Raw genomic sequence first — 23,740 nt, 5'->3', positions numbered from 1 at the left:
ACCTCCTGGCTTCCCGACTGGTATGAAAAAGTCAATAAGATGAAAAGTCCTTTGCGGCCACCCTGGCGAGGGAAAACACACAGAAACAACTGATACCCAGGGCACGGGGTACGCCAGAGGTTGAGGTCATGTGTGCCCAGGGCCGGGGGGCAGGGACTGTTCTGGACCCTGGGGGTATAAAGGACGAAGGAGGGGTCAGGACGACACTCGACTGCAAGCACCCAACTCAGAGTGGCGATTGCTCTCTGGCCAGTGGGAACCGGCACCATGAAGTGGATGGTGGTGGCCTTGCTCTGCCTCCAGCTGCTGGAGGCCAAAGTGGTCAAGTGAGTCTGGGGACCCGCTGCTGGCGCAGGACCCTGGGTGGGACACCCTGCCTGCCTCTGCTCCGGGATTTCTGCTCGGGGCAGGACAGGCCCCCTGAGCCACCTAGGACAGGAATAGCAGGTGGGAGAGGGGACCCAGCCTCTGCCCTCAGGAAGCTTCCGGTGGGAAGGAGAACAGATGGGCCCAAAACAAAGAAAGAAGGTGACTCCTGCCCCAGCAGATCCGGAGGGGTGAGGGGCGGCTGCGGCTCCTCCTACAGAGAGGAGCGGCCATCTCTGGACAGGGAGACGTCTGCTATCTTAACATTTCCTTACAGCCCAAACTTACTTGGCAGATGACCCAGTCATCCAGGCAGGGGCATCAGTAATGTAACCTCTATATGCTGAAGGATCAGGAGAAAGGGAGTGAGGGGGCTCCCAGGACGTCAGGGAGGCTGCGGGGGCCACACACCAGCTCCCCCCACCACGAGAGGGAGAGCCTGCCTGAGGCGAGGAGACGGCTGCTCTTAGAGACCTCTTGAATAGGCCAGTTCTTAGAGACGCTGTCGCCGTGAGCGAGTTCAGCAGGGAATGTCTGGAGCCGGCAGGGTCCTGGGGGAATGGGGATGGGGACAGAAAGAAGCAGGAGTGTTGGTGGCCTGGGTAGCCCCGCAGACGCCCCCTCGGCTGGGGCGGCAAGCAGGTCTCGGAGGATAACCAGGGGCGACACGGGCAGAAACCCGCAATTCTTAAGTCCCTATTTCAGAGCCGATCTGGGCTCCAGACCGCCGGGTCCCCATTGTCCCAAGTCCTGGGAAGAGCAGTGAGTGGCTCCAGCCAGACATTTAGCAGCAGAGGCAGAACCAGGACCCTGTCTTTGGAGTCCCAGCCGAGTGCTGTTACCCGGTACCCACAATCTGTCATATTCAGCTGGCGTCGGTTGTCTGAGGGCCACCACAGCAGAGGACTCTTTTGGGGGTGAAGTTTGCCATCTCTAAAACTTTTTTAAAAGGGTAACACCTGAAGTTCTTCCCCTTTCCTGGAAGGAATCGCGGGATATTTGAGAGCACAGGGCCAGGGTGGGATGCGGACCCTTGAGGCTGGGAGGGAGCACCAGGAGGAAAGGTAATAGTTTCCTGAATCTTGGGGCCAGTCCTGAGAAGAGCTTTGAAAGGAAAGGAAGGAGAGGGGAAGAAGGAGAGAGGCAGGGGAGAAAGATACAGAGACAGACAGACACAGAGAAGGGGATGGAGCGACAGAGAGAAAGAGAAACAGGGAAAGGAAAAACACAGACACACACAAGTGACAGACACAGGGGCGCAGAGCGGCAGGGAGCCTGAGGTATCCACTCAGAGACGGAGAGGGAGAGAGGCTGAGACTGTGGATTGGAGACGCTGGAGGAAAGAGGGAGGACCCACCCTGATGAGCTGACCTTCTGCAGGGTCCCCCTGAAAAAATTCAAGTCCATCCGTGAAACCATGAAGGAGAAGGGCTTACTGGAGGACTTCCTGAGGACCCACAAGTACGACCCTGCTCAGAAGTATCGCTTCGGAGACTTCAGCGTGGCCTACGAGCCCATGGCCTACATGGATGTGAGTCCCGACCCCCCCAGCTGTGCCTCTCTCCCTGCTGGCCCCGGGCAGTGAGCTGCACCCCTCCTCTCCTCTCTGCACCCCCTAACCCCTGCTTCCTTCTCCCAGACCTGCCAGCCTGGAGCTTATTCCCCCGGGGGGGGAAGCAGAGCAGGGGAAAGGCCCCTACTGACCTGGCCCAGAGACCCCTGCAGCCTCGCAGGCAGGCACGGGCTGAGGCTCTGTGGGTTCTGGGCAGGTGTGGAGGGAAGGCTCAGGCCCCTGCCTCTGGTGCAAGCTGGCAGGCAGGGGCTGGCACTCCCCGCTCTGCCCATGGAGGGTGCTTGGGCCTGAGGGTCCCTGGGTCCCTCCAGAGCTCTCAGCTTGCTCCATCTCCCCACCCCCAGGCTGCCTACTTTGGTGAGATCAGCATCGGGACCCCCCCACAGAACTTCCTGGTCCTATTTGATACCGGCTCTTCCAACCTGTGGGTGCCCTCTGTGTACTGCCAGAGCCAGGCCTGCAGTGAGTGCTGGGCTGGGCAGGGGAGGGCGCTGCTGCCCTCTGGGGAAGGGTCGTTTTCACAGGCGTTGCTTGAGGGGGCTTCGGTTGACCAGGGACTTGTCCAGGGTCACAAGGCACATCCAGGCTGGAGGGAGGAAGCCGGTCCCGGAGCTGACTGGCGCCTCTGCCTTCCCTGCTGCTCACCAACCCTTAGTCCTTGGTCTGCCCCTGTCCACCCGGCTCTGTGGCATTCTTCACTAGGTCCTCACTGAGCGTCCCCAAGGCACACAGAGGGCATATAGGATGTGGTCTCCATCCTGTCGTTAAATTTGGAGACAGATGACGTGCACTTTCTCAAGGCTGCCTTGGTCTCTGCCGAAGCCTTGGGGGTTGGGTCCTCACTCCTGTAGCCCAGAGGGTTGGCCTCACCCTCCCTGACCTCAGGATCCTGGTATGGCCCGCTTCCTGACCTGCTGAGGGTCGGGGAAGGCAGGGGCGCCGCCCTGGAGAGTCATTCCCTCCTTCAGCTGATAAGTAACTTACTTCTTGGCGCTTGCCTGGCCATCTGCTGGGGCCCGGGAGGCAGAGAGGGGTCTGTGCCACCTGCCCACAGGGAGGTCCTAGGCCGCCCCAGAGTCTGCACGTTAGAGGGGGCTCTGGGGTCAAGACTGGCCAGCTCTCACAGGTCTTCCGACGCCCGGCACCTGGGCTGTCCACCTCCTGAGGGGCGGCAGGGTCAGGGTATGCCGAGGCCCCCGCTGTGAGCCCAGGCCTGAGAGCCAGGGCGGCCCCCCACGTGCCAGCCTGACCTCCGGCACGCTCCCTCCGCCTGCAGCCGGCCACCGCCGCTTCAACCCCGGCCAGTCCTCCACCTACTCCACCAACGGGCAGACCTTCTCCCTGCAGTACGGCAGCGGCAGCCTCACCGGCCTCTTCGGCTACGACACTCTGACCGTGAGTGACGCCAACGCTGCTCCCCAGCCCGGAGCTTGGGTTCTAACCCCGCGGGCCTCAGAGTCTGATCCAGAGACTTACTTAGATAGAGACCCTGAAAAAGATGGAAAGACGCCTTGGGCTCCAGGGATACAGGACAGGAAGTCAGTACAATAAGGGCTCACTCATTCACTCACCGAACCCTCAGTGGGGGCCATCCTGTGCAGGACATTGAGGACACATGATGAATGGGACGTCCCGGTCCTTGGGGGGGGCAGGGGCTGCAGCAGTCGGGAAAGACCACTCACAAGAGAAAGTGGCTCTTGCCAGACCTGTCACAGTGGAAAGGAGGGCCGGTGAAACAGGGAGGAAGAGCGAGTCTTGAGGGGTCTATGGGGATGTCTGGGGGAAGTAGGTGGAGTTACCTTTGTCACCTCCCATCCTCTGTGTCACCTCCCATCCCTTGTGCCCCCCACCCCCAGGTCCAGAGCATCCAGGTCCCCAACCAGGAGTTCGGCCTGAGTGAGAACGAGCCGGGCACCAACTTCGTCTACGCTCAGTTCGACGGCATCATGGGCATGGGCTACCCGGCCCTGGCCGAGGGCGGGGCCACCACGGCCCTGCAGGGCTTGCTGCAGGAGGGTGCCCTCACCAGCCCGGTCTTCAGCTTCTACCTCAGCAAGTGAGGAGCCGCCTGGGGGTCCCCAGCCTCCAACCCTCCCCACTGCCTTCAGCCTGGACCACCCGAGGCTTCAGCCTTTGTGATTTGGAGGAGGCCTCCTAGCAGGCATTTGGCACCTGGCTCCTGACTCTCTCTCTCTCTCTCTCTCTCTCTCTCTCTCTCTCTCTCTCACACACACACACACACACACACACACACACACTGCCCAGCTCTCTCTCTCTCTCTCTGTCTCTCTGTCTCTCTCTGTCTCCCTCTCTCCTCCCTGCCCCTGTCCGCAGCCCACCCCTTCTCCGATCATTTCTGGGCCAGCACAGCACTTCTGCTCTTCTGGCTGGCCCGTGGGCTTTGCTCTAAGTGTTGCTGCTGATTCTCAGGACCTCTCGGGTTCACCTCCTGCCCAGAGCCCAGGGAGCTCACTCCTTTCACACCGACTGTTTGCTACCTGGACACCTCTTTTGTACAGTCATCTAACTGCTTCACCTCCTTTGGGCTATTGTTCTAGCCACGTTCTGGAACAATAGACAGGTCCAGGTTGTGGTCAAGGTCCACCATGAACTCCTATCAGATGGTCATCCCCACCACAAACACAAGCAATGGGTTATGACGTGGATGCCTCGGGAACCAGGGCTCGGGAGGATGCGAGGCTGCTTTACTCCTACCTCTGCTTACAATGACTGAGCTTAGCTTTAGGGGCTTCTCAAGTTCCGCTGGGGGGGGAGTCCCTCCCTCCCCTTTGCCTCCCTCCCTCCCTCCCTCCCTCCCTCCCTCCCTCCCTCCCTCCCTCTCATCTCAGCAGACAGCAGCAAGCCGGGCCTGGTGGGCTCCGTCAGCATCATGCAGTGGGAGAGGGAAATGGAGTGTAGGGCAGGCTGGGGCTACACAAGCTGTAGCCACACCAGAGGCAGGACTTTGTGGGGGGAGCGTCATCCAGGAGCCTGGGGTGCTAGGTATTCTGAGGGGCCCAGCCCGAGAACCCCAGTCTGAGAGGGGACACGGCCCTGTCCTGGGGGGGAGGGCCCCCGTCTGGAGCTGACTACTGGCCTGTCCCACAGCCACTCCCTGACTCCCTGTCCCTTCGCCTCCTGCAGCCAGCAGGGCTCTCAGAATGGAGGCGCAGTCGTCCTGGGCGGGGTGGACAACAGCCTGTACCAGGGGCAGATCTACTGGGCCCCCGTCACCCAGGAGCTGTACTGGCAGATCGGCGTGGAGGAGTAAGTGTGCTGGGCCTTGGGGGCGTGGACACTTCTTTGGAGCAGGTTTTGAGGCGGTTCGTGATCACACACACACACACACACACGTACTGTGGGGGGTCCAGGGGGAACCGAGGACCACCCCATCCCCTCAGGCCTGCCCCCACAAAGCCTGGCTTGGAGCCGAGGGGTGGGATGACGACACCCACGGAAGGGGCAGGATTTGGAATCCCAGGCCTTTCAGACCCTCTCGTCCAACCCTTTCAGATTAGAAACTGGGGTGTGTGGTGGTTGGGGGGCTAGCTAGTCCAAAGTACAACAAATCAGTGGTAGCTTTGGTTGTCAACGTTTTTAGAACCTTCTTTGGAACTTTTAAGAAGAGAGTCCATGGCCATGTAGGTGGCCTTAGGTAGACTGAGGTGGTGTGAGGCGGAGGATGGCTGGGTTGGCTTTGCAGAGCCCTTCCCTTCCCGGGGTGCACCTGGCGCTGCGGCTGTAGCTGACAGCCCCTTAGGGGTGGGGAAAGCCCACCCTTGCCGCCTGCCTGACGCGGTGCTAAGGCAGCTCCCTTGCCTTTCAGGTTCCTCATCGGCGGCCAGGCCTCGGGCTGGTGCTCCCAGGGCTGCCAGGCGATCGTGGACACTGGCACTTCCCTGCTCACTGTGCCCCAGCAGTACATGAGTGCCCTGCTGCAGGCCACCGGGGCCCAGGAGGACCAGTACGGACAGGTGTGCCTGGCGGAGGCCTGCCTGGCGGAGGCGTGCCTGCCCTGGGCGGGGCCAGCCAGGGGATGTTTATGGTTTCTCCTGGGAGCCCAGGAATAGCCTGATCTCTGGCCTCCATCCTCTGAGCTTCTAAAGCACCGGCGGCGGGGGGCCCTGGGGTGACGGGGTGGGGGCCTGGAGTCTGATTCGGGGGGCAGATGCTGTGAGGAGGTTCCCACCAGGCAGAATTTCTCCTGAGCCTCAGCCCCTCAGAGGAAACAGGTTGACAGACTCTGGGGTTAGAGTGAGATTACTGGAAAGTGGGGCCAAGCTGGTGAGTGACAAAGGACAACTTTTTAATCCACATGTCCCTCACCTCCATAGGGCCAGGCTCCCTGCTCCCCTCTTTCCTGAGCCCAGCAAAGGGTTTGCCTAAGTAACACATTTCCAATACCTTTGGGGGACTGACGGGCTACTCTCTCTACAGACCTGTGTGTTTTCAAAACACAGTTGCAGAGATGGGACATACAGTCCACCTGTCATGGAGGGAAATTCAGGCAAAAGTAATGTTTTGGGGTGGGAGAGAGGGCTCAGGTCTCCCCAGGCCCCACCCCCCGTGTGTGAGTCGCCATCAGTAATGCCGGCAGCACCTACACAGGACCTGCCCTTAGTGTTGCCACCTCCAGTCCATAAGCAGGCTTGGGACTCAAGCCTGGGACCGGCGGACTGAGGTGACAGGGCTGGCAGGTACTCTCAGGGGCGTGATGAGACAACCTGGGCCCTGTCCGTCCCTCTCTCTGCAGTTTGTTGTGAACTGTAACTATATCCAGAACCTGCCCACCTTCACCTTCATCATCAACGGGGTGCAGTTCCCTCTGCCGCCCTCCTCCTACATCCTCAACGTAAGTCCTGGTCCCGCAGGCTGAGCCAGCAGGGACATGATGGGGGCGGGGGGCGAGGAAGTGTGGGAGCCAGAAACGCTCCGTCTTCTTGCCTCGTGCCAGTTCCCAACTTCTCTCGGCACTGATTCCGTTTCCCGCTCAGTCTAAACGCCCTTCTCTGCAAGGAGGCTGTGAAGAGGGTCATCTATTAATTCTGATTATTAGTCCGTGGGAGGGGCACTGGGCTTTTGTTGCACACTTACCAGGGTCAGCCACTCTGCGAAGCACTTAACTGTCACAACATTCAATAAGGGACATACTACTTTCTTTTTCTTTTTTTTTTTTTTAAAGATTTTATTTATTGACTTTTACAGAAAGGGGAGAGGGGGGTAATGAGAAGCACCAACTCATAGTTGCTTCACTTTAGTTGTTCATTGGTTGCTTGTTGTATGTGCCTTGACTGGGCAAGCCCGGCATTTCAAACCAGCATCCTCAGCGTCGCAGGTCAATGCTCTGTTCACTGCACCGCCACAGGCCAGGCTAATTTTTATTTTTAAGTGAACACTTGGAGGTTCAGAGAGGTTCGGCAACTCACCCAAGGCTACACAGCTAAGCAGGGTGAAACTGAGGTTTGGATCCAAGTCGGTCTGCCTCCAAGGCTTAACCACTAGGCAAACCTGCTCTAAATCAGGAGCAGGAGAGAAGTGGTGGTGGTGGTGGGGGCACGGAGAGAAGAGTCTCTGCAGAGGGCCACGACAGTGTGCCGTTCCAGTAATCCGTCCCACCGGCCTCTGCTCTGGCAGCTCGGGTGGCCTGAGCCCTCAAGGGCAGAGACCCGGTTCACTCGTTTTTGCATTTGCGACCCTGGCCTGGGGCTCAGGGCTGAGCTGTGTGCTGGTCTGCAGGTGAGTGAAAAGAATGAGGGTGTGCTTTTGTCTTGTACAGAACAATGGCTACTGCACCGTGGGGGTCGAGCCCACCTACCTGCCCTCCCAGAATGGCCAGCCCCTGTGGATCCTCGGGGACGTCTTCCTCAGGGCCTACTACTCCGTCTACGACATGGGCAACAACCGGGTGGGCTTTGCCACTGCTGCCTAGGCTCAGTGCCCGGGCGCTGGGCTCCCTTCTTCCTCTTGGCCCCCCGCCTTGCAGGGGCTTCTCTCTGCGCGTTTCCCTCTAGATTCAGCCTTGCTTTCCTGGACTCCGGACTTTTTCTAATAATAAACAGTTCTTCTCCATGCTGGTAAGCCTGTTGATTTGAAAGCGCAGCTGTGGCCTGTAGGGCGGCTCCTGTTCTTAGGGAGTGAGGAGTGAGAGTCAGGGGTGAATTTGTTTCTGCTGAACCACGTTGTCCCTTAGTTGCTTCGAGGTTTCTGGGTGGGTCACTGAGCTTGTATGAGAAATGGGGGAAAAGGCAGGGCTTGGGGACGCCCTTTACCCTCCACAGCTTCTCTCTGGAGCGGGAAGACCGTGGTAGCAGCAGCAAGGCAGGGCGCTGCTTTGTGAAGGGAAAAGGTGCCCTGCTCTGATGACCCGAAATGCCCTGCTGACCTAACTTACCACCAGAATTACCCCGTGCATGTCCCCACACACGTCCATCGGCAGTGAGGCCAGGGGGTCCACTGAGTCCCAAGTCCACCTCCGTATCTGGGAGCAAGTTTGCACTAGGAGCTTCCGGAGGCATGCCGGATACCTAGGATGCTCTGGGCACTTGCAACAGCCACGGGTTCTCTAGGGAGGTGGCGGAGGCCACCAGAACCTATTTCCAGGGAGGGCTTCCGAAGGTCTGAGCCGAGTTAAGCTGACCATATTTTCACCCAGACACCTATGTCCTAGTGTCTGTATTTGAAGAAGAACTGGCCCTCAACAGTGGACAAGAGGGAGAGCTATTTGAATCACATGGAAATCAAGCCCACTTGCTCTAACCAACTGAACAAGAAGTCTTGTCCCTCTGGATTCATCCCTGTCTTCCTCAGGAGCCATCTAGAGGAGGGGAGAAGGATGGCTCAGCACCCTGTAACTTCCAACAGTGGAAGGTGACATAAAAGATCAGAGCATTTCTGGTTTTGATGGTGGGAGGTACCTGAAAGCTCGGACTTATGAGACCTACGTGGGGGGGGGGGGCTATAAATGCAAAACCCATAACAGCAGGAAGGTGGGCTCCATTCCACCGTCACACTCTTCTCATCTCGTCTCGCCCCTTATGCTCAAGGGCAGGGGTAAAAGCACAGGCCCATCACCACACTGCAAATCAGGTGGAAAATTTGCCACTGAGAATTCCTGCGGCAACAGCACACCTCCTGGGACCCTATATCTTTCCGGGGCTCTGGGATTAACAGCCTGCTGCACGCCTTTCCTTGGGATCAGATCACAAGGGATATAGTAATGAGCTCTGGTTCGGGACATCACTGACTGAGAAGAGAAAGAAAACTTGCAAATGGGGCAGAAACGTAGTGGAACAAAAGGTTCTAAGTTAAATGCCAACTCCCTGTATAGAACCTTAGGCTCACAGAGCGGGACTACAAACCCCAGCATGCCTGGTAGAACCGCAACGAAGACTACGTTTCCTAGCGGGCACCGCGGCGGGCCAACTGGGGGCGGAGCGGGTGGGGCGGGGCCGCGGGGTCGGGTGCTGCCCTCTGCCGGGCGCCGCGGGAAGTGGGTGCGGAGTGACAGCGGGAGCCCGGGCGCCGGGCGCGGGTCTCGGGTCTTGGTGACAGCGGAGGCGGCGGCCGCTGGCTAGACTTAGGGAGCGGCGGCGGCACCGACAGCAGCGGGAAGGGCGGGCGGGGCGGGCCTCCCTGGTGGCACCGAGCCGGAGGAACTCGGGAGGGGGCGTCAGGCGAAGCTTGCGGGCCGGACACCTGAACTTGGGACAAGTTGCCGGAGCCCAGGGGCGCGGGCGGCGGACGGATTGACCTTCAGAGCTAGGTGAGCGGGGCCGGGGGGCAAGGGGTGCGCAGAGAGCCCGGAACCCCTTAGCCCAGTCTCCCCCGCCCCCATCTCGTGGGTGCGGGAGACAGGTGGGTGGGTGGGGGTGCGGGCTGGAGAGGGGAGCGAGACGGTGTGCGCCGCGCCGCCACCGGCCCCGCGGTCCGTCCAGCCCAGGACGTCCGGCGCGTGGCCCAAGCGGCGTTGACCGGCGATACCGGGAACCCGTGCGGCCCCTCCCTTCAGGCCCGGGCCGGGGGCGGCTTCTTTGCGACCTTATGTAACCAGGCGGGAGGGGCCGGGGAGGGCACGGGCCTTCCCGGCCCGGGAGCTGGAAGCCGAAGGGGCGGGAGGCGTGGGAGTGAACTTGCAAGAAGTTTGAGGGACGTGTGGGGCCCGCGCCTTTTTCTCCCCCGGACAAGGTGGGGGTGGGTGGTGCGGGGAGGGCGCGGGAGGGAGGGGAGGCGTGCGGGGGCTGAGTGCGGCCGGGCCAGGCCCTGCCAGGATGGTCGGGGGGGGAGTGGGAGGGCCGGAGTGGCGCCCCGCCCCGGGGGCGGGCTGCCGAGTGCGGGGCGGGTGGGGGGGCGGGTGGAAGTACCATCCCTCCCTCCCTTCCCGTCCGTGCCTCCCGCTCCGTCTCTTGAAGAAGCCGCCCTGCTCCCGTCCTCTGGTATCCCTGAGCGCAGCCTTTTTCTCCCGCTTGCATTATTCCATGACCTTAGGGCACTCTAACTCCAGACCTGACCCTCCGCGCGCCCCTCTTTTTATCTGTTTTCCCGGGAGCTCCCGGCCACCTGCCTGTCCCCCGAGTACCCCCCCCCCCACCGTCTCGGTCTGGAATCCCGGAACACACGTCCCCTTCCCCTATTCCCCGAGTCCGCGCCGCCCAACCCCAGGCTGTCCCGCCCAACAAGCCAGCGCTCCGTCTTCCCCCTCCGGGTACTCGGGACAGCTATTCGGCCGCAGCGCGTGCGCTCGGGCCTGGAAAGGAGCGGGCTGATGCCAGCTCGGTCCCCGCCCCTCGGCCTCCTCCCCGCCGGGGCTCTGGCTTCACGCACGGCTGCCCCGGACTGCTTTGGGTTGTGAGAGCAGGTTCGCGCCGCAGCCGCCTGGCGCACCCCGGCCTTGCACCCGTGGGGAGGGGGGAGGGCGGGCGCCCGCGCTGCCCAAAGCTCCCCCTTTCGGTTCTCCGCCAGCCTGTCACCACTGAGTCCTTGCCGGATACCCGGTCCACTCCAGCCGTCGTCTTCTCGCCTGTCTGTTCTGCGGAGGGTTCCGCGCGGGCAGTTTCCGGACTAAACTTGAGCGCAGTGCCTTGGCTTCGCGTTGGTTCGCTGTTCATTACCGCCCAGCTCCCACCCTCCGCCCCTCGACCCTGAGCGAGGGGGTGCTTAGTGGAGCAGGGAGGGGGACAAGGCTGGTGCAGGCACCCCGTGACATCTCTGGGGTGTGGACTCAGGCTCCGCACTTGCCCTGGCCGAGATTCCACGGGCTCGAGACCTGGTTTCCTCTAGGGAGGCCAGCAGCCCGTGTGCTCAGAAGAGAATGCAGCTCTGGACCCCTTGGCCTGCTCCCTCTGTGGCCTTCTCTGTGCCCTGTCTGGGGGACAGCTCGTCACCCTGCCCTGAGGGCGGTTACAGTCTGGGGAATGACAACAGCAATAGTGAAAGGCATCCGTAGAGGCTTTGGCGGGAGAAGGGCTGGAGTCTTCAGAGTCCCACTTGGTAGACTGCTGGTATGCTTGTGTGTGCCTCAGTTTCCCTAGCTGTGGGGAAAACAGCATTTGGTTCCTTTCTTTCTGGGCTCTGGGACAGGAGAGCCGGAACCAGAGTGAGAATGAAGGGCTGTTGGAGGGGACTCTGTGCTTGTCCAGGAGACCCAGGGGTGCTCGCAGTGTGCAAGGCCTGCTACAGGTGCGGTGCTGTTTGCCTGGGCTCAGCGAGGTGCAGCCAACAGGGAGGGGACCAGGTCTTATGGTCCTGGGTCCCATGGAAGGAGTGCAGGGTGTGGGGCAGGAGACATCTCCTCAGGTGAGCACTGAATCAGGGAGAGCCAGCTGGGCTTCTGAGGGTTGATGACCTTGTGACTCCCAGTCAGAGGTGGACAGGCTCGGTGAGCGGGGCCAGGGCAGGCAGGAGCCCACATAGGGTCCCAGAATAGTGGAGATACCCAGTGCCCATCCCCACTGCCAGTCAGAACCCCCTTTCAGTCTCCCTGGAAAGCCACCCCTCAGGCCTGTCTGCCCTTTGAGGGTTGGGCTTCTGGCCCTGATCCTTTCTGGGGCTGTTTAGGACTGTACAGGCAGCCCCCGGGTTACGAACAAGAGAGGCGCTGTCGGTTTGTTTTTTAGTTGAATTTGTGTGTATGTTGGAACGGGTTCATTTACCTGTTAAATGCAACTTAGATGTTTGTCTTACCATAGTATTAGTTTTTACCTTTCTTCGCATATAAATTCTTCAACATTTTCAAACCTACAGAACCTCTCCCGTTCATAACCCGGGGACTGGCTGTAATTGCATCATTAGCCAGTTTATAGAGTTACTTAGCACCTGCCCCCGCAGGGAGTGGCCCAGCCACCCCTGGCTTCTGCCTCTTCCTTTTCAAAGTCAACTTGGTTTCTGCTGGCAGCAGGGGTTTCCCCAGCCACAGCTGGCACGAAAGCCAGGTTGGGCCTTTGTCCTGTGGATGGAGGGCAGTCAGCACTTGGGGCCCAGCTTGGGGCTGCCCTGGAGATGACCGTGGAAACTGAGTTGGCCTCTTCTGATTCAGAGGGAGGGAGCTCAGGAATTCCAGAGCTATCAGAAGTGTCCATATATATATATGGATGCAGAAGTGTCCATATATATAAGGATGCAGCGTGTGTGTGTGTGTGTGTGTGTGTATATATATATATACACACACACACACACACATATATATATGTAGTGTGTGTGTCCTCATCTGAAAAGAGGGAGGTAAAGATGCACACACCCCTTGAGCTGTTGTGAGGATTCAGAGAGGAGCTGTGCCTGATTCGTGGTGAGTCTATGGTGTTGCTCTGGGTGTCTGTGTGGGGAGTGTGTAATTGGTGGGAGTTGTGTGTGCTTATGTTGTCTAATCATAGGTTATCTAAGTATGTGTATATAGATGAATTGTGTATATATGTGTCTACAAAAGTGTAACAATAACACACTATTGTGCTAATAGAATATTCATTTATTCTCTTTATGCTATAATAGAACAAGATTGTAATAAAACTTAGCTATAAACGGTAGTTGCCAACATTTGTTGTGTATTTATTCTTTAGAATGAGGTAGGAATTATTATTTTCATTATACTGACTCAGAAAAGTTAAGTAAGTTGCCTGAAGTCACACAATCTAAAAGTGGTAGGGGTTCTAACCATGGCCCAATGACTCCAGAACCCATGTTCTCAATCCCTAGAGACCACTCCAGGGGGTCCATTTCTCTCCCCCTCTTTTTTTTTTTTTTTTTTTTGACAGAGACAGAGAGAGTCAGAAAGAGGGACGGACGGGGAGGGAGAGAGATGATCAATTCTTCATTGCAGCAACTTAATTGTTCACTGATTGCTTTCTCATATGTGCCTTGACCGGAGGGCTCCAGCAGAGCGAGTCACCCCTTGCTCAAGCCAGCGACCTTGGGCTTCAAGACAGTGACCTTGAGCTTCAAACTAGCAACCTTTGGGCTCGAGCTAGCGACTGTGGGGTCATGTCTGTGATCCCTTGCTCAAACCAGCAACGTTGCGCTCAAGCTGGTGAGCCTTGCTCAAGACAGATGACCTCATGCTCAAGCTGGCAACCTCCGGGTTTCGAACCTGGGTCCTCCGGGTCCCAGATCAATGCTCTATCCACTGCAGCACCGCCTGGTCAGGCTTCAGTTCTCTCTTAAAAGGTGTGAACGTGGTGGTCCAGGAACCTTCATTTCTCCGTTGGGGTCTCCTGGTCTGAGCAGAGGCGGGAATTGATGAGGCTCCTGCCTCAGGACCACACATGCCTCTTAGCTGTTCCCCTGAGCTGCGTTCACAGGTGATCCGAGGCCCCTTGCCGGGAGCTCTGTTGCTGTTGACTGGCCTGTGTTCGGACTAGGCTTCCTGGGTCTCCTTGGAGACCACACGCAGTTAACTCACAGTGCAGCCTGAGCACTTGTCTAATCAGATATGGAGAAAAGGCGATGGGGACTGTTGGGTGGGGGTGAGACAGCAGCGAAAGTCATGAGAACCCAGGAGACCCCACCCCTGGCTCTGACAGGCTTTGTGGCAGGGACAGATCTCTATAAATCTTCTGTGGGATCCCCTCCGGCACGACCTCCTACAGACCCCTGGCAGAGACACCAGAACAGGAGTGGTTTCAGAGAGTGAGGGCTGGGGGGTGTGGGGGACTGCTGAAGTCCCCTCAATAGAGCTTTAGCTGAAGGCGGCTCTGGTGCAGTGACCAGCCTGTATTTCTTGGGACATGGCCATAGCTGCCATGTAATGAGCGCTGGGCTGAGTGTACCCTAGGCAGGGGGTCGCTGAGAGCGTGGGCTCTAGGGCCAGGCTTCCTGACTGGGAATCCCAGCTCTGCCACTTACTAACTTTGTGACTCTTGGCAACCTGCTTAACCCCATTGTGTCTCCATTTCCACACCTGGAAAGTGAAGATTGCAGAAGCACCTACCTGCATACAGGACTTAGAATAGTGCTGTGCTCAAAAAATATTAGTTGTTATCATTAACTTTTTTTGTGTGTGACAGAGACAGAGAGAGGGCTAGATAAGGACAGACAGACAGGAAGGGATAGAGATGAGAAGCATCAATTCTTCGTTGCGGCACCTTAGTCTCCTTAATTGATCATCGATTGCTTTCTCATATGTGTGTTGTCAGGGGAGCGGGGCATGGACTACAGCAGACCGAGTGATCCCTTGCTCAAGCCAGCGACCTTGGGCTTCAAGCCAGAGACATTGGGCTCAAGCCAGCGACCTTGGGCTTCAAGCCAGTGACCTTTGGGCTCAAGCCAGTGACCATCGGATTATGTCTATGATCCCACGCTCAAGCCAATGACCTGTGCTCAAGCTGATGAGCCCGTGCTGAAGCCGGTGACCTCAGGATTTCAAACCTGGGTCCTCTGCGTCACCGCCTAGTCAGGCTCATCATTAACTCTTTTTTTTTTTTTTTTTTTTTTTGTATTTTTCTGAAGTTGGAAACGGGGAGGCAGTCAGACTCCTGCATGTGCCTGACTGGGATCCACCCGGCATGCCCACCAGGGGGTGATGCTCTGCCCATCTGGGGCATTGCTCTGTTGCAACCAGAGCCATTCTAGCACCTGAGGCAGAGGCCATAGAGCCATCCTCAGCGCCAGGGCCAACTTTGCTCCAATGGAGCCTTGGCTGCGGGAGGGGAAGAGAGAGACAGAGAAGAAGGAGGGGGGAGGGGTAGAGAAGCAAATGGGCGCTTCTCCTGTGTGCCCTGGCCAGGAATTGAACCCGGGACTCCTGCACGCCAGGCCAACACTCTACCACGGAGCCAACCAGCCAGGGCCTCATCATTAACTCTTATAACTCGTGTCTTTCTTTTTTGAGAGAGAGAGAGACAAAGAGAGAGAAACAGGGACAGACCTGAAGGGAGAGAGATGAGAAGCATCAACTCGTGGTTGCAGCACCTTAGTTGTTCGTTCATTGCTTCTTCATATGTGCCTTGACCTGGGTGCTCCAGCTGAGCAAGTGACCCCCTTGCTCAAGCCAGCGACCTTTGGGCTCAAGCCAGCAACAATGGGGTCATGTCTGATCCCACGCTCAAGTAGCTGAGCCTGTGCTCAAGCCAGATGAGCCCATGCTCAAGCCAGTGACCTCGGGGTTTTGAACCTGGACCCTCAGTGTCCCAGGCTGACTCTGTCCACTGTGCCACCAGCTGGTCAAGCTCATTAATTTCTTTGTCATTTTCAAGTGAGGAAATAGCAGCATAGAGAGCTCTGGGGAAGAAATAAAGACCTATGGGTTGCAAACAGCCCCCGTGTGTCTAACATTTGCCAAAGAAATGCCTTATGTGGCTTTGCAGACTCCGTGGCCACAGTCCTCACCACTCCCTGTCGCACCACAGCCAGCCCAGTCTCCATGTTGAACAGGATAGCACAGGGGACTTAGCAATGCCTGCATCCCCACCACCGGTCCTGCCTCTCCCTTGTGGGGGAGGGGCATCTGGCCTGGTCACTTACTACCCACTCCTGACCTGTGGCTCTCCCCTGCCCTCCTGCAGCCTGCCCCTCCTCCACTCTGCGCCGGAGTCACAAATCCCCTGGGCTGCGATGTTGCTGAAGGCCGAGCTACGACCCTGATCCCGGCGGTAGAGCAGGATCTGGGACTTAGCACACCCATAGGCAGGGCTTTGCTGTGGGCTGGTGGGGCAGTGGTGGGAGCAGAGGGCGGCTCTGAGGGGCAGAAGCAAGAGGCACTCATTACAGCTTCCTTTCCTGTCTCTTCAGTGTGGGCACAGAAGGGGGAGGAATGAGGTCTGGCCATCCCCACCCCCATCCGGCGCCCATGGGGGCAGACCTGCTGTTGGCTCTTATCCACACAGTGGAGGTCCCAAAGTAGAGTGTGATGCCAGGGGGATTAGTCGGGAATCCCAGCGGACCCTCCAGAAACCCCTGGTCCATTGCCTCTTCCCAGCTCTTGCCCATGCTTGTTCCCTCTGGCACCCCATCCCCTGCTCCCCTCCCAATCCCAATCCTCTGTTCATCAAGGCGCCCCTTCCTGGGAGACCCAGGGGGCTGTTCTATCTGAGTGCAGCCCTGGCGGGATAGTAAGCTCGCCTCGGAGCTCTTAAAGAATAGCATTGCAGCCTGACCAGGCAGTGGCGCAGTGAACAGGGCGTTGGACTGGAACGTGGAAGACCCGGGTTTGAAACCCTCAGCTTGAGTCCAGGGTTGCTGGCTTGAGACCAAGGTCGCTGGCTTGAGATCAAGGCTGCTGGCTTGAGCAAGGGGTCACTCGGTCTGCTATAGCCCCACACCCCTGTCAAAGCACATATGAGAAAGCAATCAATGAACAACTAAGGTGCCGCAATGAAGAGTTGATGCTTCTCATCTCTCTCTCTTCCTGTCTGTCTGTCCCTATCTCTCTCTCTCTCTCTCTGTATTGTTACCAAAAAAAACCCAAACCAAAACAAAAAACCATTGCATTGAGTTTTGGGTTGGGGGTGGGGGGTTAGGCATTAATATGAAAAAAAAAAAAATCTCCCAAATGATTCTGCTGCCTTTGCTCTAAAAAGTGGTCCTCACGTCTGAGTGGGTATCCGAATCTCCTGGAGGAACTGTTCAAACCTGGCTTACTGGGTGCCACCCCGGGGGGCCTGAGTGAGCGAGTGGAACTCATAGGTCTGGGATCTGCATTTCTGACAAGTTCTCCAGTGACACGAATGCCGCTGGTCCCCAACCCACACTTCAGAACCTACAGCTCTGCAGCCCCCCGGGCAAGAGCTTTCTGGTTCCTGGCCCTCTGACTGCTCTGGGCCTCTTAGGCCTGTCTCCTTTTTCAAGCCAGGTCCCCAGGGGCAGGGACCATTCTGAGTCCCCTTGTTGATCCCTGAGTCCCTGGTATATATAGTCGGACCTCCCTTCCCCAGCCTGGCTCTCTGCCCCCGCCTCCTGTTACACTGACCACTGTCCAGCCTCGTAGTCTTGGCACCGCCCTCTGGGACAAGTTCTCAGGGAGTACTCGCTGTGGATCAAGGCGGTGAGGTGGACAACGAGGGACGCACTAGCCCCGAGGCCCAGCCGAACCAGGACAGGCCTGAAGCTCCTGCAGACGCGCCTGGCGCCCGAGCAGCATTCCTGGAATAGGGGGAGGCGTCCCAAGCAGCCCCCCACTTTGTTGCAGGGAGGCTGTAGAGAGACCCACCACGTTATTTACCTTCCCACCCCATGGAGGGCAAGTATTGGATCCCTGAGTTGCATTTCCTGTCAATAATAAAAATGCTAACATGCACAAAAGGCAGCCGTTCCCTTCTCCTTTGCCCACCCAGACTGGAGATGTGGGAGCACGGTGGGCGAGGGGTCAGTGCTCGAGGTAGGGTGTCTCCGTCACCGTGAGGCCCTGCGCTTTGCGGAGAGCAGGTAGCCGGTGACTCGGGGCTCGCCTCTGGGCTGCTGGGGGAAGAGTCTTCCTTAGAAGCTGGAGGAGCCGGAGAGGCTGATAGGTGGGAGGAGGTGGTGGCCGTCCCTTCCGCCCTGCAGGGGGAGGCAGGGGGAGATTGGCGTGGGGCCCAGTCCATCACCAGAGGAAGGGACCACTCGGACAGACGCCTTCCCAGGGCACAGGCCTTGGGGCTGCTTTGTTCAGTGAGGCTTCCCAGTGCCCGGGAGGGAGCCAGCCGCGGAGTGGCTGCCGTATACTGTGCGGAGGGAGGGTGTGAGTGAGCTTGACCTGAGCCCCCTCGTGGACCCAGAGACAGGACACGACAGATGCTGTATGCATGGTCTCTGCCCTGTGAGCCAGCGCTGGGTATCCGCTTCACCGTCTCACGCTGGAACCGGGCACAGCTCGACAAGGCGCTCGGGGCTCCGGGCTCGGCCAGGCCTGCCAGAGACCCCGGTCCAGCCCCACTCCTCTGCTGTGGGGCTCACCTGGGTCCCTCCCACAGAGGGTTAGTCCGCCCCTCCCTGCTCTCCCCATTGGGCTGTAGGGCGGGGCTCGGTTTGTTTTCTCCTGTTTGCCAAGGGAAGTCACAGCCTGTCCTCTCCCTTGTTTATCATTGTTTTGGGAAAACACCTGCCTCAGCCCCCCACAGCTCCTAAGCGGTGCCAGTGACACACTATACTGTCCATCCCCTGCTGCCTCTTGTTCCCTCCCGCCTCTAGCCAAGTGCGTGCTCACTGGCTGCCCTGGCCGGCCAGCGTGGCCCTGGCTGGCTCTGCTGCGGGCGGCCTGGGGCTGGGGGCCAGGGGCCTCCGGGGCCGGCTGCTGCTGCCCTCACACTGTCGAGAGGAGGGCGCTGAGGCCCGGGCAGTGTGAGGGTACTGCTGCAGCACCCCATGGCCTTCATCTCTGTTGGGGTCAACAGGCGTGAGCTGAGCACTTCCGGGGTGCCTAGTGCAGGGCTGGCCCAGCAGGGAGATAGGATAAGGACATGGTTCCTTCTCAAAGCTAGTGGGGGCCTGCCCAGGCAGTGGTGCAGTGGATAGACCATCGGACTGGGATGCGGAGGACCCAGGTTCGAAACTGTGAGGTTGCCAGCTTGAGCGCGGGCTCATTTGGGTTGAGTACAGGTCACTGGCTTGAGCATGGGATCATAGACATGACCCCATGGTCACTGGATTGAGCCCAAGGTCTCTGGCTTGAAGCCCAAGGTCGTTGGTTTGAGCAAGGGGTCACTCGCTCTGCTGTAGCCCCACTAGTCAAGGCACATATGAGAAAGCAGTTGATGAACAACTAAGGTACCACAATGAAGAATTGATGCTTCTCATCTCTCTCCCTTCCTGTCTGTCCCTATCTGTACCTCTCTTTGTCTCTCTCTGTCTCTGTCACAAAATGAAATAAATAAATAAAAAAAGCTGATGGGGAGTTTCAGGAACCACAGAGGACAGAGAAGCAGAAAGATGTAAAGTAGGATGGAATAACGTCCTAAATACATAAATGTAAATGTGTCCACACTCGACCCTTCGCTCTAAAGAGCGTTATTCCTTGGTCTGGGGAGAGTTGTTACCAGAGGCTCATACTGGCATGGCAATCTTGGCTCAACCTTTCTCTCTCTGGGTCGCAGAAAGGGCAGCTCTTCCTCCCCCTGGGTGCCCTCACTGGGGGGTCACCTCTGCAGGCTGGGAGGCTTCCCTTCTGGACAGATCCTCTCTTCCGGGAGGACCAGAGGCTGCGAGCGTAAGGGAAGGCCGCAGGGAGGTCCCTGAGCCGTCCACCTGCCGCGTGGAAGCCCCAGGCCATGTGGGGTGGGGGTGCTGAGTCGGGCCCAACAGCTCAGGCCTCTGTGGAGCTCCAGCCTTGGGCCTGGACCCCGGGGTGCTGCATCCATTCACCCCGCCTCCAGCACCCCCCCGCCCCTCCCCCCAGTCCCTCTGACCCTCCGTCCCATTGACCCTCCGTCCTGTTCCACTGCATCTGGAACCTTGGTCTTGCGGTGTATGTGCACCTTTCCTGCTCTCTGTCCCCCTCTCTCCGGACTCTTCAGTTCTCTTTTCTGCCTCCCTCTTTTTGGTGTGTTCCGTGTCTGAGGCTCGCCCCCCTCCCTGCATGCCTGCCCGCATAGCTTCTGGGGGGCCCAGAGGAAGGGCCAGGGCAGGGGGAGTGGGCGGGAGGTGCTCAGCCTGGTGCAGCTCCTTGCCCCTGGGCAGCTAGGGGCCCTGGTGGCTGGGAAGCCCTGGGGAAGGTGGGAGCTGAGAGGGGCCGTGGAGCCCGCCCCGTGGGCTGTGCAGCTGGGGCAGCCCTCCCCAGACAGCCCCGACTGTCTGCACTCTCCACATTTGTGACTACAACTTCTCCTCCTGTTTGGCCTAATTATAGCGGTTTTTAAAGCCAGGTGCGAGAAGAGAATATTAGAACTTCTATTTCTATCTCTATCTTATCCCTTTCTCACCCTTTTTAATGTGAACTACAGCACACTTGGTGCAAGAGAGCATAAGTGTATCCTATATATAATGTAATCAATAATTTTAGAAATGGACATCCAGGTAACACCACCCTGTGAGGAAACAGTGTAGCCTTCACTCAGAAGTCAGCTTGTGTGCCCCATCCATGACCCCCTCCCCTTTCTAGTAATAGAGAGGTCATCCTGACTTTTCTATTAACCACTTCCTTGTTTTGTTTGTTTTGTTTTTTTAAGGATTTTATTTACTGTATTGATTTTAGGGAGAGGAGAGAGAGAGAAGGGGGGAGGAGTGGGAAGCATAAACTCAGAGTAGTTGCTTCTCATATGTGCCTTGACCCGGCAAGCCCAGGGTTTCGAACTGGCAACCTCAACAGTGCAGGTCCCTGCTCCACCCCACTGTGCACCACAGGTCAGTCTTGATTTTTTTTTTTAAGATTTTATCATATTTATTGATTTTACAGAGAGAGACGGGGAGCGAGAATGATATATATATTATATATATATTATATATATATAATATATATATATTAACCTATGGTTGCTTCACTTTAGTTGTTCATTGATTGCTGGTCCTATGTGCCTTGACTGGGCAAGCCCAGGGTTTCGAACCGGCGACCTCAGCGTTCCAGAGTGGTGACCTGGAATGCTCCTTGTGGACATTTGGGGTGCTTTCCAGTTTGGTTAGTATAAACAAGAACATTTCCATACATGCTGCCTAGCGTATTGGCGCCTACGTTTTTTCAGAGTGTGTACGAGCCACTGTGACATTGTTGGAGCACAGGGTACGCAGTGCGTACTCCAGCCGTGGTGAATGCCGCGCTGAGTGACCGTGCGCAGGTGCCTGGGTTTCCGTTGCTCCGCATCCTTGCCAGCAGCTAGTGTTAGCAGACTGCTTCCCTCTGTCATGCTGGGGAGTGTGTGGCGTTGCCTTATCTTGGGTGTAAGGTGCATTCACCTTGTCTTCTTTTTTATAGAGCAATTTTTGTTTATGTTTGCTGACAGGCATGATATATTCATGCATTGGTATTCAGAAATAGTTTATGAGGAAAGAAGCATATATTGGTGTTGCTCAGACATTTTTACTCAGAGGAATACAGGATGAAAATAGTTGAACGACAGTTATAATCCTGAAAGCCAGGGAAGAGGCTGGTTTCTAAGCTGGGGGTAGGAGGGTGTCTGCCAGTGGGGCAGCCTCTGCCCAGAGGGTACCGAGCCCACCGAGCACTAAGCGGCACCTCCAGACCCTCCCTCTGGGCACGCCTGGCCGCGGAGGAGGGCGCTCTGCCTCCAGCAACGCCCCTTCAAAGATGGATTGGCAGGTGCTTGTCGTTTAGGGACTTCTAGGGCAGCGGTTCTCAACCAAGGCTGACCTTGCCTCCCAGGGGACACGTAGCAATGTCTGATGACATTTTTGATTGTTACGACTCAGAGAATGCTACTGGCATCTAGTGAGTAGAGGCCAGGGATGCTGCTAAGTGTCCTGAGATGCTCAGGACAGCGCCCACCACAAGGAATTCTCTGGCCCCAGGCGTCCGCTGTATGGAAATGGGGAAACCCGGATCTGGGAAGAGGGCCAGGGAACGGAGTAGCCATGAACCCGCCACATGGCCGTCGGGAAGCCACGCCGTGCTGTGCCCCTCGGCCTCCTCGTCGGGGAATAGGAGTGGCATGGGCTGCTGTCCTCTCCGCTGCGTGGGGCCGTTATCAGGACTGGGGCGAGGGTGGCTGTGTTGGCACTTTGAGAAGCATCCCTGTGAGGGGCCGGCCGCCCCAGACTGTGCTCCCTGGCACTGAGCGGGAGGCATCAGGTGACTGGCCACAGGCCTCCACCCTGGTTCCTGCTCCTCTAGGCCTCAAAGGGCTGTGGAGGAACTGCCCGGAGGCCCAGCCTCATGATGAGGACTGCAGAAGTACGGGGCTCTCTGCAGGGCCCGGGGGCCCAGGCAAAACCATTTCTGACTGTGTGCTTCTCTGGGTGGGAGTCCAAGGTTGTGTGGGGTGATAAGGATAAGAGGTGCGTGCTTATCAAACTCCTTATCTGAGGCCCATTGAGAGCCCGGTGTGTGTGTGGGGGAGCCAGAGGTCATCCTCAGGGGCTCTGCGCAGCCAGGCCAGGCTCCTATTCACGCCCTGTGCTATCCCAGGGAGCGGCCAGACATCCTTGGGTCTCCCTGGCCTCCCCGTCCTGGAGCTCACCTCACTTCAGCGGCCTCTCCCACCTCCTCCAGGTGCTGTGGCCTGCCCGGCCTCCCTGCCACCACGCTGGCCCTTCCTGAGCTGTACGCTCACGGAAGGGCCTAGGCACTCATCCCCCTGAGGTATAGGTAACTGGTAGCAGCTTGCTGATTGACAGCTCTTTCTGACAAGGAGGATTTACCTACCAAAGATGGGGATCCTTGAGCCACCAGAACGGGGTGCTAGTGAAATGGCGAGTCTTTGGCAGTTTCTTAGAGAACTTGGGGGGCGGAGGGACCTCTGAAATTGCACGTGCAGCAAGAGCATGTCCCACGAGTGAACATGGTTGGTGGTTCAGCTCTTCCCAGAACTTTGAGGGGTATGCTTGGTCTCAGGGTCCTGTTACATGATGGGCGGTAGTAAGACTTGGAACTGATTGTTGGAGACCCTGGGAAGGCCCAAGGGCTATGCGGTCAGTCAGGAAGGTAGTGAACGGTGGGGCCCTGGTTCAGAGGGCACAGGTCTGCAGGAGGGGCTGGGAGGGTGGGCGGGCTGGGCTGGGCCTGCACGGGAGCCGGGAAGATTCCTGCAAGCTCTTGCTGTCTGTGCCTCTCCATCTTGGTGCAGGGGGCAGTGCAGCCTGGGACCCAGGGAGTCCGGGCTGTGTGGGTGGGAGGGGGCTGTCAGAGGCCCAGTCTGGGAGGGGCAGGGGCACTGTCGGCGGCCTGGAGCCCGGGCTCGGTGAGATTGGAGCGGGGAGGCCCTCTGAGTTGGGCAGACCTGTGGGTGAGAGAGGCCTTCCGGGTGCTGTGAGTAATCCTTGGCCACACTCGCAGCTCCCAGGGGATTGTGCAACTTCCTCTCGGGCGGAGGTGCAGGGGGCTGGGTGAGAAACAGCGGCGGGGAAAATGAGGAAACTGGGTCTGGGGCTGGTGCTGGAGCAGGGCTGCGGCCCTGGGCTCAGGCCCCCCGAGGAGCTGAGCGATCCAGGGGCCCCAGGTCCAGGGGGCCGCCCTCTCCCAGGTACGAGGGAGCATGCGTGTGCGTGTCCTGTGTCTTTGGGGCGGTGGATAAGTGGGGTACGGCTCACAGGCTGTGCTGGCAGGAGGACACGTTTTGAGCAGGGTCAGGACAGGGGAAGGAGGTGGCCCATGGGAGGGACCTTTTCCCGGGGTCAGGGGAGAGAAGACAGGGCTCCCCCTAAGTCCGGGATGGTGGAGACTGTGGTAAATCAGAAGGGAGAGTTGCTAGCTGCCAGCCCCACCTCTGAGGAGCCCCGCGCCTCTGGGGAGGGGGT

At 58.1% G+C, this 23,740-nt stretch overlaps 2 protein-coding genes across 3 annotated transcripts in view; both read left to right on the top strand.

Moving 5' to 3' along the window:
* Window positions 1-194: 194 nt before the first annotated feature.
* PGC (progastricsin) lies at window positions 195-8,010 on the top strand. Its single transcript, XM_066252946.1, has 9 exons — window positions 195-326; window positions 1,747-1,897; window positions 2,284-2,401; window positions 3,216-3,334; window positions 3,796-3,995; window positions 5,084-5,206; window positions 5,766-5,913; window positions 6,693-6,791; window positions 7,716-8,010. The coding sequence occupies exons 1-9, from the start codon at window positions 268-270 to the stop codon at window positions 7,866-7,868; spliced, it is 1,170 nt and encodes a 389-aa protein (XP_066109043.1). The 5' UTR covers window positions 195-267; the 3' UTR covers window positions 7,869-8,010.
* Window positions 8,011-9,487: 1,477 nt separating this feature from the next.
* The window catches only part of TFEB (transcription factor EB), a 53,035-nt gene continuing 38,782 nt past the window's right edge, over window positions 9,488-23,740 (top strand). The window contains exon 1 of one of the 2 annotated variants that reach the window (XM_066245540.1): window positions 9,488-9,701. The gene's annotated coding sequence lies outside the window, so the exon portion shown is untranslated. Of the gene's footprint in view, window positions 9,702-23,345; window positions 23,467-23,740 lie in introns of those variants that run through there. The other variant, XM_066245588.1, reaches the window with a different exon arrangement.

This window comes from Saccopteryx bilineata, chromosome 1, assembly GCF_036850765.1.
Source record: "Saccopteryx bilineata isolate mSacBil1 chromosome 1, mSacBil1_pri_phased_curated, whole genome shotgun sequence".
Taxonomy (NCBI): Eukaryota; Metazoa; Chordata; class Mammalia; order Chiroptera; family Emballonuridae; genus Saccopteryx; species Saccopteryx bilineata.
The sequence above is the reverse complement of the archived record's forward strand: the minus strand, read 5'-3'. Positions and strand labels throughout refer to the sequence as shown.